The sequence below is a fragment of the Eucyclogobius newberryi genome, unplaced genomic scaffold (assembly GCF_026437365.1).
Source record: "Eucyclogobius newberryi isolate DKJ021-1_F unplaced genomic scaffold, fEucNew1.0.hap1 SCAF_22, whole genome shotgun sequence".
Taxonomy (NCBI): Eukaryota; Metazoa; Chordata; class Actinopteri; order Gobiiformes; family Gobiidae; genus Eucyclogobius; species Eucyclogobius newberryi.
Window position 1 is genome coordinate 20,530,980 of NW_027315857.1, and position 17,687 is coordinate 20,548,666.

The window sequence follows — 17,687 nt, forward strand, 5'->3', positions numbered from 1 at the left end:
TATTGGCGATTTTTGGCGAGAAAAGCTTCATAACCGTCGCGTTGGATAATTGTCGCCGTGGCAGTTTGTAGTTTACTCATTGCGATCGTTCAAATCTAAATTATGATTCATTTTGCCGCTCTCTTGCCGGGTTTCAGACGACATCACGACGTTCTAAAGGCCAAAGTTATTCAGTACAGACGAGGGCAACTACAATGAGTATCGTTAAAATGCAATTTCGTGCTATGACACGACGTTAATGAAGAAATCATGCGGCGAAACATTTGTGATTTTACATTTGAGATATTTCATGGCAAAGTACGACGGTGTTATCGATAGGGAAATCTGGCTCCTCCCCCCGGCATCTGGGAGTATGACATCACCACATTCTACAACCTGAAAACAACCAATTACCTCTCAGATTGTTCCGATAGCATTTAGCCCCTGACTCTGCCTTGGCGCCCGGGCAGTGCCGTGCGTTTGTCGTCCGTCAGGGCTTGATGCGGAGCGCGTATTGGCAGTTCCTCGTCCCATGGGGGCTTTTTAACCCCCCGCCACACTCGACTGCCACTGTGAGGCCTCGATTCAAACGCACGGGCATCGATTTTTGCGGCAGAATTAGAACGAGCTCAAAAAATATCCGCTGTAAAGAACTGGAAATCATATTTTGTTCATTATGATGAGCCGGACTGTACGGACTAAAACACATACGGAAATATACTTATACAAAGACAAAGACTTTATTATATCAAAATGTCAAAAAAGAACACACTTTCTTTTAAATAAGTATTATGCTTTATTCATAAATATATCTATCTCTATCAATAAACCTTCAATCAACAAACTGCCACCTTTTATTTGGTTGATAAAGTAACTAAAACGTCCAAGTATATTCAATATCATCGTTTATCTCGTCGACTACTAAAAGAATCGTTAGCGACAAACCTACTTATGAATAAAATAAGGGTTTGAGTTTTTTCTTCTTCTTCTTCTTCTTCTTCTTCTACTTCTTCTTCTTCTACTACTACTTCTACTTCTTCTACTACTTCTACTTCTTCTTCTTCTACTACTACTACTACTACTTCTTCTATTTCTTCTTCTTCTTCTTCATCATCATCTTCTTCTTCTTCTTCTTCTGTTACTTTTAATGGCGGTTGGCAGCCACCTGAAAAAGTGCATTTACCGCCACCTACTGTAGTTGTTTGTTTCTTGTTTTGTAGTATTTCTGACTAGTAATAACATACATTTTAGATTCAAACAAATACATTGAAAACTGTAAAATAGGAACCAAGACCAATAATCTACATCTGCATTTCTATCATAGTTTTCTTAAAGCCTGTAGGTCACAGTTCCTGCGGTGTTGAAACTGTAACTACAGACATCTTCTACTAAAGTGCCTATGACAAGGCTTTTTCATGTTATAATTTTGACTTCATTCGGTGTAAATATCTGTTAATATATACATTTTTACTTCATTTGGTGTAAATATATCTGTTGTAAATATAAATGATAGTTTTGCACCAATCAAGTTGCTATTTGTGGAGAAAATTGAAAAAGATCTGTGGAAATTGAAAGAAGTGAAAGTGAAATCACACAACTGACACTTAGTGCATAATTTAGATAAAAGAAACAACTAACTTTTTGACCCTCTAACATAAACTCAAAATAAAGGTGCTCTCGTGTATTTGTGTTCGACAAATTAAATTTGACGAGTTTTGGCCCATTGGCTGCTCGCTCATTTCCTCGAGTGACATCATCAGTTACAACCAGGAAGTAAAATTATAAGCCTAAAATATGTGCTATTCTGGCATATATTTTTATATTCTTTAAAAATATGTATACATTTATCTTAACTGCATTTGAGTTAAATGAGTGGTCCAACCTGTTATAGGCACTTTAATGTGATTGGTTACACCCACTTGTCAGTCACTCAGAACACGACAGAGGCTGACCAATAGGAGGAGCTGGCGTCTGTTTGAACTGTTTTTAATAGAAACGCACTGAATAAAACAAGCTTTCCAAAATGACAAAGGTTCAAATGATGAAACAGAATCATGTCAGCCACACTTATCTACACCTACACCATGAATACTTTCTAAATTACACCTGTTGTTGCCGTGTAAACCAGTAAATCCAGTGTATGGGACGTAACAGTGTGCTTATGTTGAATGGGGAGTTTTGCTGGAAGTAAATTAAATGTATTGACGTTGTTTTCCTTGGGGGCCCGTAAAAGACGCATCAAGTTTCAAGTCGGGATATTTATTGGTTCTAATGGGAATTGCTATGTGCAGCGTCTTGTGAAAGTAATTTAAAAAAGCTGCTATTCATGACTAAATATTAGACCTTTTGAACCGTTGCTTATGAACAGGACCTTAAAACCCATTCAATTCAAATAATGTATTGTGGAAATCAAGTAATATTATATCAGAGCATTGATTTCATGATTTGTTTGCGGAAGGACTCCACCTGCATTCATAATCAGGCTAAAAACAGTAGCTGCTAACGTTGAAATCTAGTGCAACTAATGGTCACTTGAATAGCATCACAAACATGCGTCGAACTGACAAATATGTGTTTATTTGTTGTGTCGTGTTTCATTTTTCATTGTGTAAACGTGTCTAAAAATCGATCGATATTTTTGCGTTCTCGTTTGTTGTTGTCCCATCGGCTGCCCATAGGTGAAACCCACACTCTTCCACACACACAGCATCCTTCAGGTTCCCTTCTGGTTTAAAGGGATTTTGAGCTTTAAATAATCAAATAAAAGTATATCCGTTTTTACTCGACTCCTTTTTTCGATTTGGGTGTTCCGCAGGGATGAATGTTTGCCTCGACTGTGTTCTTTTTCTATAAGCGAACGGTTAGCGCACGCTGTGAACTCTTTAATAAAGGCATCCTTAGAAGAAAAAACATGTGCTCTGGGTTGTTTTTGATGTGTTTGACTTCTTTCACTGTTTTATTGCCATTATTAGTGAAACGATAAAATCACAAACGACAATACGGTGGAAACATAAAACAATGCGCCACTTAAAAGTGCTCAATAAAAAAAAAAAATATATTTTTCAGGTATTCTAATATTTAAGAAAAAAAAGACAGACTTGTTCCAAACATTTCCATATTTCTGAGTAACTGGTGAAACTTTACATTAGCTACGAAAAAACAGCAAATTTTCAACTCTTATGATTCAAGTCGAGATTATTTTTAGCAGTTTTGACTCAACCTTTTGCTGTGCATCACCTAGATACATATATACGTGTGTCAAAATCCTTCCAAACAAGACCAGCAAAGTACTTTTACCTCAGATATTCCCTTATATATGGGTTAGTATAATCACCGGTCGGTCTGACGCTCTCATCGCTTCTATGTTCCGCCTGCCAAGAAACTTACATAACACAAAACCCACTTGAATTTGACCTTGAAATTCCAGTCATGTTCTCGCTCTTTTTTCGCACGCCGTCGATGGCTCCGATTCCCGCCCCTTGTCAGCGAGACCGCGAACGCCAGATTCCTCTCCTCGCGTCGCCCGGAGAAACTGCGCGCGGCGAGCTATTTTTAGCCCAGCGCCGAAGTTGAAGATTTAATTGACACCAGCCGCCAGCGAGCTCCCCCCGTCTTCTTCTTCTTCTTCTGAAACCGCGGCGTTGGGGGGGGGAGGCGGGGAGATCTGAGGACGCGGCGCGGCGGGAATTGGGGTCACATTCTGCAGCGTCATCTCGTGTTTTGGCAAAAATATCAAATCGAGCCACGACGATGTGAGTTTTTGGGAGACGTTCTTCCAACTCAGGAATGGCCTACTTTGACAACTTCTTGGCCTCATCATTCCTCGAAGCTCTAACCTCTACACCATTCTACTTATATACGGAGGCGTGGTCAAGCTGGACACACCCCCTGGTATGTTGATCACTGCAAAAAGATCAATCACATCCTGGACCGGGAGGTTGAGCTGATACAACACATACTGAGTTCTCCTTTTCTTATTCGTTGTTGCGTCTTTCTGTTTCTCGCATTCAGTTTTTTGTTTTTTTTAATATATATACTGAAGGCTCGCCCAGTGTAACCTGTATGTAAGTCTTATCATGTGATTGACCTTCTTGGACGCGGTCAGTTTGAGCGACCGTCCAGTGACCAACGCGACATGATATATATGACATGTCACCAAGACGATTAGCAGCCAAAACATGTCACCATAAATACGTCTCGCTAATAAATCAAGAGACATCTACCCATATAGTGACTTTCCCTCCAAACCAACACAATACATATGAGGAAAGGACTTATGAATAGTGAGATGTACAAAAAGGAACTGCATTTAGAGCTTACATATACTTTAAAAAGTGTGTACCTGATAAAGTTGTAATGCATATGCCAGGTGCCTTGGTGGCGCTGTTGAAAAGTCACACAAAGACGATGCGCATGAGCTGAACACTGGGATGTAACCATGGATCTATTCGAATATCTGGCGAGGGTATTCCTAGCTTAAAGGTCCCATATCATGCAAAATCGACTTTTCAGAGCGTTTAACCTTCTTACAGTGCTATTGATGCCTCATATGTGCCCAATGTTTTTTTATTAATTCCTGCAGTTTTTAGCTAGAGAACAGTCTCTATCCTTCCCCTCGGATGAGCAGATGAGCAAACTTAACAAATGATAAGTTTGTCCTGTCCTCGTCCACTAAAACAACTTTATTTGGTGTATTTAGACCTGTTGAACACATAAATCATAGTTTTACACCAATCGAGCAGGTATTTGTGGAAAATGACAGGACAACGCCACATCATTCATTCAAAGTGTAAGCATAATTTACACAAATAAACTACTTGTTTGACTTTCTAAACATTAATTCAACAAAATAAAGTCGCTCTCGTATATTTGTCAAATAAAAGTTTTTGCCCAATGTTTGCTGGGTAATTTCCTAGTGTGATGTCTTCAATTACAAACAGGAAGTGAAACCTAAAAATTTGCAATTCTGTGATAACATTTTTATAATTTTTCGCAAAATTCTAAATATATTTATCTGAACTGCGTTTCAGTTCAATGAGTCGTCCGACCTGTAGGGGGCGCTTTAACATAAGGTTTGTAACAGCTCAGTCTCATGGCTCAGTGGCTAGAGTTGAGCGTTCTGCAGGTTAATTCTCTCGCTTAGACTTCGACAAACGTCATTGATCCACAAGATACAGTCCTTGTGCCGCAGCTGCTTCGGAATCAGGATTTGCAGTTCGTTCTTTTCACCTTTTCACCATTTCCTACCACACTTTCCCATCAATAAAACACACGTGTTGTCGTCAAAAGTCACGTTTTTGAGCTCTCTACCCTGGTGCAGCGCTGTTTCCGTCAAAAACACACCGGAAATCACCTTAGAATAGACATCGTGGTAGTTTTCGACGCAAAATAAAAAGTAGTTCACTCGAAAAAAAAAAGTTAAACTGAATGTAAAGTGCTTTTATCTGTCTGTTTAACTCAACTACACTTTCATTTTCCTTTCAGCCGGTTGTAAATAGTCCCACATTTGAGTAGCACTTTATACATATTGTCTCTCTTTCTTCCCTGTGCTCGAAACGCTCTGTTCCACCTCGTGATGTCACTCGGTGTGTGAGTCTCTCTGTTTCAAACGTGCCACTTTCAGAGGCGAGTGAACAGCCTTTCTCAGGTTCAGTGTGATTTCAGTGAGTGGTGCTTGAGCAAGCGCTGGATCTCTCCCTCTCTCTCTCCTCATCCTCCCTCTTTCTCTCTCACCCTCTCGTCACCCTCACTCCCTCATCTCCCGCCCTCTCCTTCCAACACACTCTCTACCTCATCACTCTTTCTCTTTCTCTCTCTTCACAAACCTCTCCTCCTCCTTCTCTCTCTCTTTTTTCTTTAATTCCTTCTCTTTCTCCCTCTCTCTGTCTGTCTCCCTCCCTAGCTCTCTCCCTTCCTCCCTCTCTTCCTACCCCCTTCTCTCTCCTCTTTCTTGCTCTCTTTCTCTCTCCCTGGCTCTCTCACTCTTCTTCCCTCTCCTCTCTCTCCCCCTCCCCACCTCCCCCTCTCTCTTCTCTCTCCTTGGCTCTCTCTCCTCTCTCTATCCTCCCTCTCTCCCTCCCCCCTCTCTCTCTCTCCTTCTTCTCTCTCCCTGGCTTTCTCTCTCCTCTCTCTCTCCCTCCCCTCCTCCCCCCTCTCTCCTCTCCTCTCGCTCTCTATCCTCCTATCTCCCTCCCCTCCTCCCCCCCTCTCTCTCTTCTCTCTCTCTCTCTCTCTCCTCCCTCTCTCCTTCCCCCTCTCTCTCTTCTTCTTCTCTCTCCCTGGCTCTCTCTCCCTCCCCTCCTCCCCCCTCTCTCTCTCTTCTTCTTTTCTCTCCCTGGCTCTCTCTCTCCCTCCCCTCCCCCCCCTCTCTCTCTCTTCTTCTTCTCTCTCCCTGGCTCTCTCTCCCTCCCCTCCTCCCCCTCTCTCTCTCTTCTTCTTCTCTCGCCTCTCTCTCTCCCTCCCTCCCTCCCTCCCTCCCTCTCTCTCTTCTTCTTTTCTCTCCCTGGCTCTCTCTCTCCCTCCCCTCCCCCCCCCCTCTCTCTCTCCTTCTTCTCTCTCCCTGGCTTTCTCTCTCCTCTCTCTCTCCCTCCCCTCCTCCCCCCTCTCTCCTCTCCTCTCGCTCTCTATCCTCCTATCTCCCTCCCCTCCTCCCCCCCTCTCTCTCTTCTCTCTCTCTCTCTCTCTCCTCCCTCTCTCCTTCCCCCTCTCTCTCTTCTTCTTTTCTCTCCCTGGCTCTCTCTCTCCCTCCCCCCCCTCTCTCTCTCTTCTTCTTCTCTCTCCCTGGCTCTCTCTCCCTCCCCTCCTCCCCCCTCTCTCTCTCTTCTTCTTCTCTCGCCTCTCTCTCTCCCTCCCTCCCTCCCTCCCTCTCTCTCTTCTTCTTTTCTCTCCCTGGCTCTCTCTCTCCCTCCCCTCCCCCCCCTCTCTCTCTCTTCTTCTTCTCTCTCCCTGGCTCTCTCTCCCTCCCCTCCTCCCCCCTCTCTCTCTCTTCTTCTTCTCTCGCCTCTCTCTCTCCCTCCCTCCCTCCCTCCCTCTCTCTCTTCTTCTTTTCTCTCCCTGGCTCTCTCTCTCCCTCCCCTCCCCCCCCTCTCTCTCTCTTCTTCTTCTCTCTCCCTGGCTCTCTCTCCCTCCCCTCCTCCCCCCTCTCTCTCTCTTCTTCTTCTCTCGCCTCTCTCTCTCCCTCCCTCCCTCCCTCCCTCTCTCTCTGAGTCGGAGGAGGACTGAGAGAACCATCAAAGCTCTCAGCCCACACAGAGCACCAGCCACAGCGATGACAAATACAGGATTAAAACAAACATGAGCTGTAACACTTTCTTTACCGTTGCGCTGGACCTTTCAGCTAATCAGAATCCCAAAAAGAAACGTGTTTGACCTTTTGATTGTCGTCTATCGTCTGTTTCCTGGGCCCTTTGGTCTTAAATACCCCTTCATATATATATACATTTGTTTTAATTAGGGGCCCCATCTAAGTTTCTTGCCCAATGGCCGGGCTGTATCGATAAACACAATTTAACTCATGTATTTCAGCTGTCAAATAAAGCGTTGTGGACGATAAATAAATAAATAAAATAATATGACACATTTTACATCAGCGCTTGTGTTGTGCGTACATTACTAGTCATACACAAAGAGCACATTTCAAAGTACTTTTTGCCTAAGTGCGCGTAACAGTGATATCTTTTATACCTCTGTGGCAGCGCTGGACCTTTCAGCTGTTCAGAAGCAGAGAGTGTTGCACAGGTCCATTATACACGATAAACACTCGCAATTTAAACAAAACAGCTTTTACGTAAGTGTTTAAACATGTACATGTGAATGAAGCGGCCCACTGCACTGCTTTTGAAACAGAGAATAGTTCACACAAAAGCCTGGTAATAAAAAGACTGGTAAAAAGTGAATTTGGTTTCATGTTTCATCTTTTGGAAGAAAAACATAAATACACAAAAGCTCGAAGGCTTGAGTGGCACATTCAAGAGGGATAAAAGGGCCAAAAAATACTTTATTGTCCACAAAATGTAAATTATGTGCATCTATAAAACGTGGGGCAACAACAAAAACAACACAGGATTTGGGTTGTTGCTATGGTTTCTACGTGAGGACACAGCTCCCTCTGTTGGCACGAAGGGAAAGTTACATATTGTAGCTGTTTCTTCAGAGTGTTTTCAGTTTATAAAACCTTACATTGATGATTTAGCCTAATTAACCTATGAATAAGTACATATATAGCAACAAATGGGTGCTTAATATAGGCCTAGACAGGATAGTTTTATATTTTTAATAGGCTCACCTTTTTATTGAAACTCATTAGCAATGTGTCTTACTGATAAGATAAGATAAGCCTTTATTTGTCCCACAATGGGGGAATTCCAGAGTTGCAACACAAAGTAGGTACAGAAGTAAATATTAAAAAACAGATAACTTATTAAAAAAAACACTCTTATGGAAAAGCTCTTATAAAACTCTTGATTGACATTATGCTGTATGCTTTTAATCATTTATTATTTATTCTAATAGTTTGAATTCCCCTATGCTCCGCGGCAATATAACCAGACCTGTACTCACTAGGGTTCAAGTTTTATTATATAATTTATTTATTTTTATTTATTAACCTTTCTTTAACCAGGTAATAACTCATCAGAAAACACTAATATAGAGTTTAAAAAATGTTTAAATTTTTTCTTTTTTTTTAATTATTATTGACAGTTACGACGTGAAATTATGCTAAGCGGCTCCTTCCGCCCACCTCGCCCCTCCCCGGCCTCCGATTGGTCCAGCGCTGCAAGTTTGCCCTCTCCAATTGGTCAGAACCCCGGCGTAGTGCGGAAGTGCAGCGGATCGTGTAGCTTTAACCGTGGCTCTATTGAGGATGTGAAACCGACTCGTATCGACCACGCAGCGCCCTTTTAACGCCATGAAACCGCTATAACGTGCGAATTCTCAGGTAGAGTAGACTTAGATCGAGCCGTGAGTATGATTTTAGCGGAACATTTCCTGGCTCTGGCCCTGTTTTTGGCGCTGGGAGCTGCGAAGAAGAAGGATGCTGCAGGAGGCGATGACGAGTGGGTCCATCTGCCGAACAAGTGCGAAGGTAACAGGGCTTTTCCGCGTCTTAAAACGGGATTAAAACTGTAATGCAACTGCGTATAATGGCGAATAAAACAATCGGGTTATGGTGCTGGTGATATTCGCGCAATCGGAGCGCAGAATGCCTTTGTTTACATTGTGCCAAGTTGCAGCGAAGTGTCACATATTTCACACAAAAGCATCGTGTCGTCTTTTGGCAGAATAACAGAATGAAATGTCTCATAAAAACTGTAAAGTAATGGAGATAATGGTGCAAAACTGGCCTCTAAAGACATAATTTCAGCTGACAGCTCTTTTGCCATAGTACTACTTACTTTTGCGTGACATAACACTATTAAAAATCAGATTTAATACATTGAATACGTAAATAATTGAAGAATCACACACATTAAGTGCTAAAATGGCACTAATCAGAATGTAATTGATGGATCATGGTTGATTTGGAAAAGATTAAAGTCTTGTACAGTTTATTTTCAATACATTTGGTCAGTATTAGTCCCACACAAAGTTTAAGATGAAAACAAATCAAATGACAAAATGCTATAACCAGGCTTAAACCGACACTTAAATGCACAATCCTTTAAGACTTTTCCTTTTCACGCTCTAGTTGGAATTTTGCTTGATTATTTAACTTTTTTATTTTGTTTTATTCAATGTTTTATTGGCATTTTCTTTGCTTATCCTGTGTTTGTTTGTTTCATCTGTATTTAGTATTTGACAGGGCGCTCGTTTTTCGTTATGAATAAAATAAATGTTTTAGGAACAGAATATCAAGGCTTGTTTATGCATCACACACAATTAATGCTGCGCAATTTAGAAAATGATTACAATATTCGCTTCGATATCGATTTGATTGATTTAATATTCATTTCAGTTACAATAAACCAAATATGATCATTTCCTAATGTATATTATAGTTGAGCTTTTAGAACTGAAAAGAGACAAGCTCAAGACTAAAGCGTATTTAGACTGAATAAGGAAAATCATTTTTTCATTTTAAAATCAGTAAATGGCTCTTTTATGCTGCTCCTGCAGCTTGGAACTCCCTTCAAGAGGACTTCAGGTCGAGAGAACTGCTTAAATATCTCTTAATTGTTTTTATGATATGATATATATTTAGTTGCAATACTGATTATTGTTGTATTGAGGATATATAATTGTAATCCATGGAATCAAATATTTGGTTCAACATCTGTTTAAGACGCTGTAAAGAAAGTGTTCTCACAATCAAATCAAATGACAGTTGAATTAAAGAAAATGGAAAAAGCTGAATTATTTGGGTCGTACAATGTCCTCTGCAGATATGTGTCTGTCGCCGTGGAGACGTACTTTGTATCTTCCGTATCAACTTGTGCGTTGTAACACTGAAATTTCCCCACTGTTTGGACTAATAAAGGCTTATCTTATCTTCTCTTTAAACCTCTACAAACATGCTCTTAGTTGAACAGTTCATGCTCCTGCTCCTCGATAACATGTTGATAATTTGGAGAAAATGACAAAGGCATTTTAGAAAAGAATAAGCACTTTTACAAGTTTGTGTGCAAAAAATTGTGAAGTAGAAGGAGGAACGTCAAGGGCACTTCACCCAAGTGTGGAGGAGGAATGAATAATGCATGAAAGAGTGATGGGCACTTTTATCATTTCATTTTAATCACAATTTAGGCTTCAATCAGTTCCAATAAGTGCCGTAATTAAACAAACGATTAATTAAATTCTGTTCTAACTGCATGTTTAGAAAATGGGGTGGAAAAAAAACTATAAAATGGCACTTTTTAAACACACATTGTATTACTAATGAACACAAATAAGTCTCTTCTTTCGCTGCGAGTCCTAAATAAATAATGGATTCTAATAACGATGACAAACAAAGAGCTAAACAATAGTGTCTTTGATGTTCTGTCATCATTGCGCCGCTCTTTTGTTGTGTTGTTGTTGTTGTTGTTCTACGTTTTTGAGCCTGCTCTTCCTGTCGCCGCAGTGTGCAAGTTCGTGAGCATCGAGATGAAGTCTGCGTTCGAGGAAACGGGCAAAACAAAGGAAGTGATCGACAGGAACTACCGCTTCATCGACGGCAAAGGCGCCGCGCCCATCAAATACGTCAAATCGTGAGTGACTCGTGGCTTCTGTCCCGACGCCAGAGCGACTTTCGACTCTGGAGATCTTTGAAGACGTGTAAATGTAGAAGATAAAGTGTAGTAAAGTCATGTTGGCGTTTTAGGATGAGAACGTTACGCACTGAAGATGAAACTAATGCTACTAAAGCTACTAAAGCTACTAATGCTACAAATGCTACAAATGCTACAAATGCTACAAATGCTACAAATGCTACAAATGCTACAAATGCTACTAATGCTACTAATGCTACAAATGCTACAAATGCTACAAATGCTACTAATGCTCAGCCTCCTGCTCGTCTCTTGTTATTACTTTGTCTGGAATATTCCGCAATTCGGCATTAAATCCATCTCCACGGTGACGGGCCAAGTGCCAGGTCAGATCTGTGGGCTCAAAGTTTTGTCAGGCATTGTTTTTAGCAGCTGTAATTGAATTAAAGTAACGTTGAAGCTGTTTAATGAAGACGTTTACAGATTTTACATTTATATCATCATTGAGTTACTATTACCGTATTTTCTGGACTATAAGTCGCACAGGCCAAAAAATGCATAATAGAGATGAAAAAAACATGGAAAAACACTGGAGTATGAATTAAGGTTGTACGTGTGAAAATAACAAATAATATCACATATAAGTCGCTCCGGAGTATAAGTATATAAGTATAAATATAAGTATAAGTCGCACCCGGGCCAAAACTATGAAAAAAGGTGCGACTTATAGTCCGGAAAATACGGAATGTGATTTTTTTCCAAACTAGTCTTTTGAAAAGCTTGACATTTTATTTTTATTTATTTTTTACAAATTTGATCCAAAGGGATTCTGGGAGATTAATGACTATTCATCTGGTAATATCAAAAATATGAAAAGTAAAAGGTCAAGAAAGTGACTGTAAACGTACGATTTGTGTATGAAGTGTGTCTGTATAAAGCTTCAAGAGGAAGTGTGAGAAGGGAAGAAGCAGGAACTGTATTTTTAAACCGGTTCAACCGCTGCTGATATTTATAGTGAAGCTACAGTCGAGTCGAGAGGTAAACGTGGAAAAAGTACATGTATCTGAAAGTACATGTATCTAAAAGTACATGTATCTGAAAGTACAAACACAAACCATTCAGTCATTGTGTCATTCCAGGCGTTTACACTTTAGGTCTATTTTACACGTCCAAAACAATGCGTTTGTCGATGTTGAATCAGCTTTGAATCGGTGTTGAATCGGTGTTAAATCAGACGCACTTTGATTCCTCTCCTCAGGGACCTGCGTTTCATTGAAGTGGTGGAGAACGTGTGTCAGAGGCTTTTGGAGTACAACCTGCACAAGGAGAGGACTGGCTCCAACCGCTTTGCCAAAGTGAGAACAAGAACTCAAACCAGCGCTGCTGACATAATCTACTGGCACAGATTAAGTAGTAGTAAACGTACTGTAGCTGATATCTGACTGTTTTTTGGACTGTTTTTAACTTATTTTGACTGATTTGTTGACTGATTTCTGACTGATTTTTACAGATTTTGAACTGATTTCTCACTGATTTTTGAACTGAGTTTTGACTGTTTGCTGACAGATTTTTTTAATTGATTTTGAGATTTTTGAACTGATTTCTTACTTTTTGACAGATTTTTACAGATTTTTTGACTGATTTCTGACTTGTTATTTGACTGTTTACTGACAGATTTTTGAACTGATTTTTTTACTGATTTTTGAACTGATTTATGACAGATTTCTTGATTTTCTGATTTAGTTTGACTGATTTTTTGACTGTTTCTGACTCATTTTGACGGATTTCTGACTTATTTTGACTGATTTCTGGGCAAAGAGCTAAATATCATAAAGATGCACTATATAACTTATTTTCAGTTTATATGACAAAACAATAACACAATTTGCTACTGAAAACATCACAATAATTGCTAATGTTGAAGCTACCACTACTACAACCTTAAAGCAGGACAAATCACAGAAAATAACAATACGCATGACATAAACAGAAGAACAAAACTATGAGTGATGGAAGTGAGTTCTACATTAAATCTCATTGTGCTACAAAAGATTAACAAAACGTTCGCCACGAGTGCACAGAAAAATACAAATATTGAGCTCTAAAATATATTGTTTCATCCGTCATATATTGAGCGATGCGTCAGTGCAGTAATTGACCTGGAACGTTCCGCGGCCCGGCAATCGTGGATATCGTTTGATGACGTTTTTTGTCGTTCGCAAACCCTCTCGATCCGTGTGTTTGTCTTTCCCGTCCGTGTCCAGGGCATGTCCGAGACCTTCTCCACGCTCCACGGCCTGGTCAACAAAGGCGTGAACGTGGTGATGGACATCCCGTACGAGCTGTGGAACGAGACCTCGGCGGAAGTGTCCGACCTCAAGAAGCAGGTCGGTAACTACAACGGACGCCATTTCTGCTGTACTGAGACTTTTAAACTGCATCGTCAGCCAAAAAGAAGCTTGAAATGTGGCGACTGAGGCGTCTGGATGGAAGATATTTACAGATAAAGTGTGTTATTGATTCAATTGTGTTCCTTTTTGACTTTTTGATTTAGTAATGCTGCTAAAGTCCCTATTTTGGTTGTTTTTTAGTCTGAAAAGTCCAGATAACGCTATAAATACAATTACCGTATTTTCCGGACTATAAGTTGCACCGAAGTCAAACCAGCCAAAAAATGCATAATGGAGAAGAAAAAAACGTATACAAGCATTTATGGGGGAAATTTATTTGAATCCAAGACCAAGAACAGACATTTTAATCTTGAAATGCAGTTTAGATTGATACAGATGAGAGAACATGGTGAATAGGTGTACGCATGCTAACGCTAACACCTTCAGCTACATGAGGCACAGACAGAACTGTGGTAAGTGTCTGCTATGTTAACGTAACATATTAACAGTTATTCAGATAACTATAGCATAAAGAACATGCTAACAAGTTTACCAAAGCATCAGTTTTACCCCAAATCACTAAATCCACTGAATTCTTCTTCCTCTGGAGTTTGTGGAGTTGTTTAGAAGTGACACAGAGGTAGAGGAAGTGCAGATTCTTCTTCTGCGTCGCTTAGAGCCGAGAGCGCCCTCTTGTGGTTGTCAGTGTGAAAATAACGAACAAAATTATGTAATGTGTTAATAATATCACATAAGTCGCTCTGGAGTATAAGTCGCTACATAATCGTTGTCATGACTAAAACACGTACCTACATTTGTTATGTTTTCACTTTTCACCTTTTAGTTTGAACAGTAAAGATCATATTTTGTCGCCGTGGTGACGCCAAACCAGGATAAAAGTCAATTAAACGGTTTATATTTATAATTCGGATTCAACAAATATTGTGAAATCAAAACTATGGGAAAATAGACTCAAATCAAGATATTTTATATAAAAGTGCTAATAGAGGCTGGCAGAGGCTGTGTTTGGTAATATAAAGGTCTGCGACGCCTCGTTTCACATGATTCACTGAAGGTTTCCCGTTTCAGTGCGACGTGTTGGTGGAGCAGTACGAGGAGGTGATCGAAGACTGGTACAAAGGAGACCAGAGCGAGGACCTGACCATGTTCCTGTGCGCCGATCACGTCTTAAAGGGACAGGACGCCGGTAAATAACAGGTCACGCTACACTGTGGGGTTCGATATAGAAACACTCGGGCAGACTGTTTTTTCCTTTTCGATTACTTCACTTTTTGAAGGACTTTGGTCAGAAGGGTTGTACTTTGTTGTGTGTTCTTATTCTGTGCTTCAAATAACAGCAATCAATTCATTTATGAGTGGGAATGTCACTATATCAAATGCTTTTAAAGTGACGTACGACAGGTTTTTACAATTTTCTAATTTGACTTTATTTGGTGTGTTTATACCTGTTGTACGTATAAATTATATTTTTACACCAATCGAGCAGGTATTTGTGGAGAAAATGTTGAAAAATCTGTAGAAAATAACAGGAAGTGACATCACACCAGGGACACTCATACAGGAAGTGACATCACACCAGGGACACTCATTCAGGAAGTGACATCACACCAGGGACACTCATGCAGGAAGTGACATCACACCAGGGACACTCATGCAGGAAGTGACATCACACCAGGGACACTCATGCAGGAAGTGACATCACACCAGGGACACTCATGCAGGAAGTGACATCACACCAGGAACACTCATGCAGGAAGTGACATCACACCAGGGACACTCATGCAGGAATCTCATTCCAGTCAAAGTTTATGCATAAATTACACAAAGAAACAACATTTTTTATATTAATTCAATAAAATAAAGTCGCTCACATTTATTTTTATTTGTCAAAAAAAAAAAAAGAGTTTTGGCCCAGTGTTTGCTGGGTAATTTCCTAGTGTGATGTCATAAATTACAAACAGGAAGTGAAATTATAAACCTAAAAAATAGGCTTTTCTGTGATAACATTTTTAAAAAAAAAGTTTAGAATATTCAATTACTTATCTAATCTTATCTTAAAGGTGGAATAGATGATTTTTTTCAGCAAATTTTTATCATATTTCCTCGTGGCGTGGATAAATCATTAGTCCTGCCACGTATCAATCATAAAACGCACCTACCGCCTCACCTGCAGCCGCGTCAGGCTCGTCCCCACGTTTCCGCGTGTCTAAGCGCATGGATCTATCATAATATAGTTCCCTCAGTGTACGGGGCAAAATGAAGACGGAGAAAGACAGTTCGAGCTGACGCAGAAGTGGACAGAAATCTACGGGAGACGAGAGATGCGATGCGCTCCGTTGCGCTAATAAACAAACGCACATGTGTGTTGTATCAGTCCACACGGGGGAGTGGCATGCGCACTTCCACCTGCGTTCTCAAATCGCCGAAAAATCGTCCATCGTGCCTTTAACTGCGTATATTTAATGAGTCATCCGACCTGTAGGGGGCACTTTAAGTCGCAATTATTGTAAAAAGGAACATCATCGTTTTAGTATTAATCACAATCAAACTAAACAACAGTGATTTACGTAATTTTGCTTCAAATACTGAAGTCTAATTCCTCCCGTAATTGTTCAGTTTTTATAAAATTAATCTTAAATGTATTTGTAAGTCTAAACCTCTGACCTCTTCTCTTCTTCTCTCTTCTTCTCTCCCTTCTCCTTCTCTCCCTCTCTTCTTCTCTCCCTTCTCTTCTTCTTCTCTCTTCTTCTCTCCCTTCTCTTCTTCTCTCCCTTCTCTTCTTCTTTTCTTCTCTCCCTTCTCTTCTTCTCTCCCTCTCTTCTTCTCTCCCTTCTCCTTCTCTCCCTCTCTTCTTCTCTCTTCTTCTCTCCCTTCTCCTTCTCTCCCTCTCTTCTTCTCTCCCTTCTCTTCTCTCCTTCTCTTCTTCTCTCCCTTCTCTTCTTCTTCTCTCTTCTTCTCTCCCTTCTCTTCTTCTTCTCTCTTCTTCTCTCCCTTCTCTTCTTCTCTCCCTCTCTTCTTCTCTCCCTTCTCTTCTTCTCTCCCTTCTCTTCTTCTTTTCTTCTCTCCCTTCTCTTCTTCTCTCCCTCTCTTCCTCTCTCCCTTCTCCTTCTCTCCCTCTCTTCTTCTCTCCCTTCTCCTTCTCTCCCTCTCTTCTTCTCTCCCTTCTCTTCTTCTCTCCCTTCTCTTCTTCTCTCTTCTTCTCTCCCTTCTCTTCTTCTCTCCCTTCTCTTCTTCTCCTCTTCTCTCCCTCTCTTCTTCTCTCCCTTCTCTTCTTCTCTCCCTTCTCCTTCTCTCTTCTTCTCTCCCTTCTCTTCTTCTCTCCCTTCTCCTTCTCTCTCCTTCTCTCCCTCTCTTCTTCTCTCCCTTCTCCTTCTCTCCCTCTCTTCTTCTCTCCCTTCTCTTCTTCTCTCCCTTCTCTTCTTCTCCTCTTCTCTCCCTCTCTTCTTCTCTCCCTTCTCTTCTTCTCTCCCTTCTCTTCTTCTCCTCTTCTCTCCCTCTCTTCTTCTCTCCCTTCTCTTCTTCTCTTCCTTCTCCCCGGGGCGGCGTCCCCCCCGGCGCAGCTTGCCTGGACGAGAAGTGGTCGGCGAGGAAGAAGGGAGACCGCGCCGCCATCGCCGAGGATGCGAAGCACAAGAAGGGCAAGGGGAAGAAGAAGAAGAAGAAGGGGAAGAAGGACGCCGACGCCCCGGAAGCGGGGGGCAAGAAGAAAAAGGACAAGAAGGCGAAGAAGAAGAAGAAGTCCAAAGCGCCGGTGGCGAGCCGGGATCCGGGGGCCGCGGCGGGCGACGGGGTCCAGCCGCAGGTGCCTCTGAGCGGGGCCAAGACCGAGCTGTGAGGCCCCCCGTCCTGGAGGCGGCGCCAACGGGAACGCGCGCTGAAAATGTCGTGAATTTTAAACGTTTATCTTGATTTGACTCGTTGAGACTCGTTGAGACTCGTTAGCGGGTCTTATTAATTGACTTTTTAAAGGACACAAATTATACAAAATGGAATTGTGTTTGAGCGCTCAACCACGTCGTTCCCTCGTCCAAAACATAGCGCGAGTTGTAGTTACCGTATTTTCCGGAGTATAAGTCGCACCAGCCAAAAAATGCATAATAGAGAAGAAAAA

At 41.2% G+C, this 17,687-nt stretch overlaps 1 protein-coding gene across 1 annotated transcript; it reads left to right on the forward strand.

The window, feature by feature from the left end:
- The first annotated feature begins 8,838 nt into the window (after positions 1–8,838).
- Positions 8,839–17,436, forward strand: cnpy3 (canopy FGF signaling regulator 3). The gene is made up of 6 exons (XM_072458656.1): positions 8,839–9,064; positions 11,039–11,165; positions 12,424–12,520; positions 13,430–13,552; positions 14,645–14,762; positions 17,137–17,436. The coding sequence occupies exons 1-6, from the start codon at positions 8,947–8,949 to the stop codon at positions 17,409–17,411; spliced, it is 858 nt and encodes a 285-aa protein (XP_072314757.1). The 5' UTR covers positions 8,839–8,946; the 3' UTR covers positions 17,412–17,436.
- Positions 17,437–17,687: the final 251 nt, after the last annotated feature.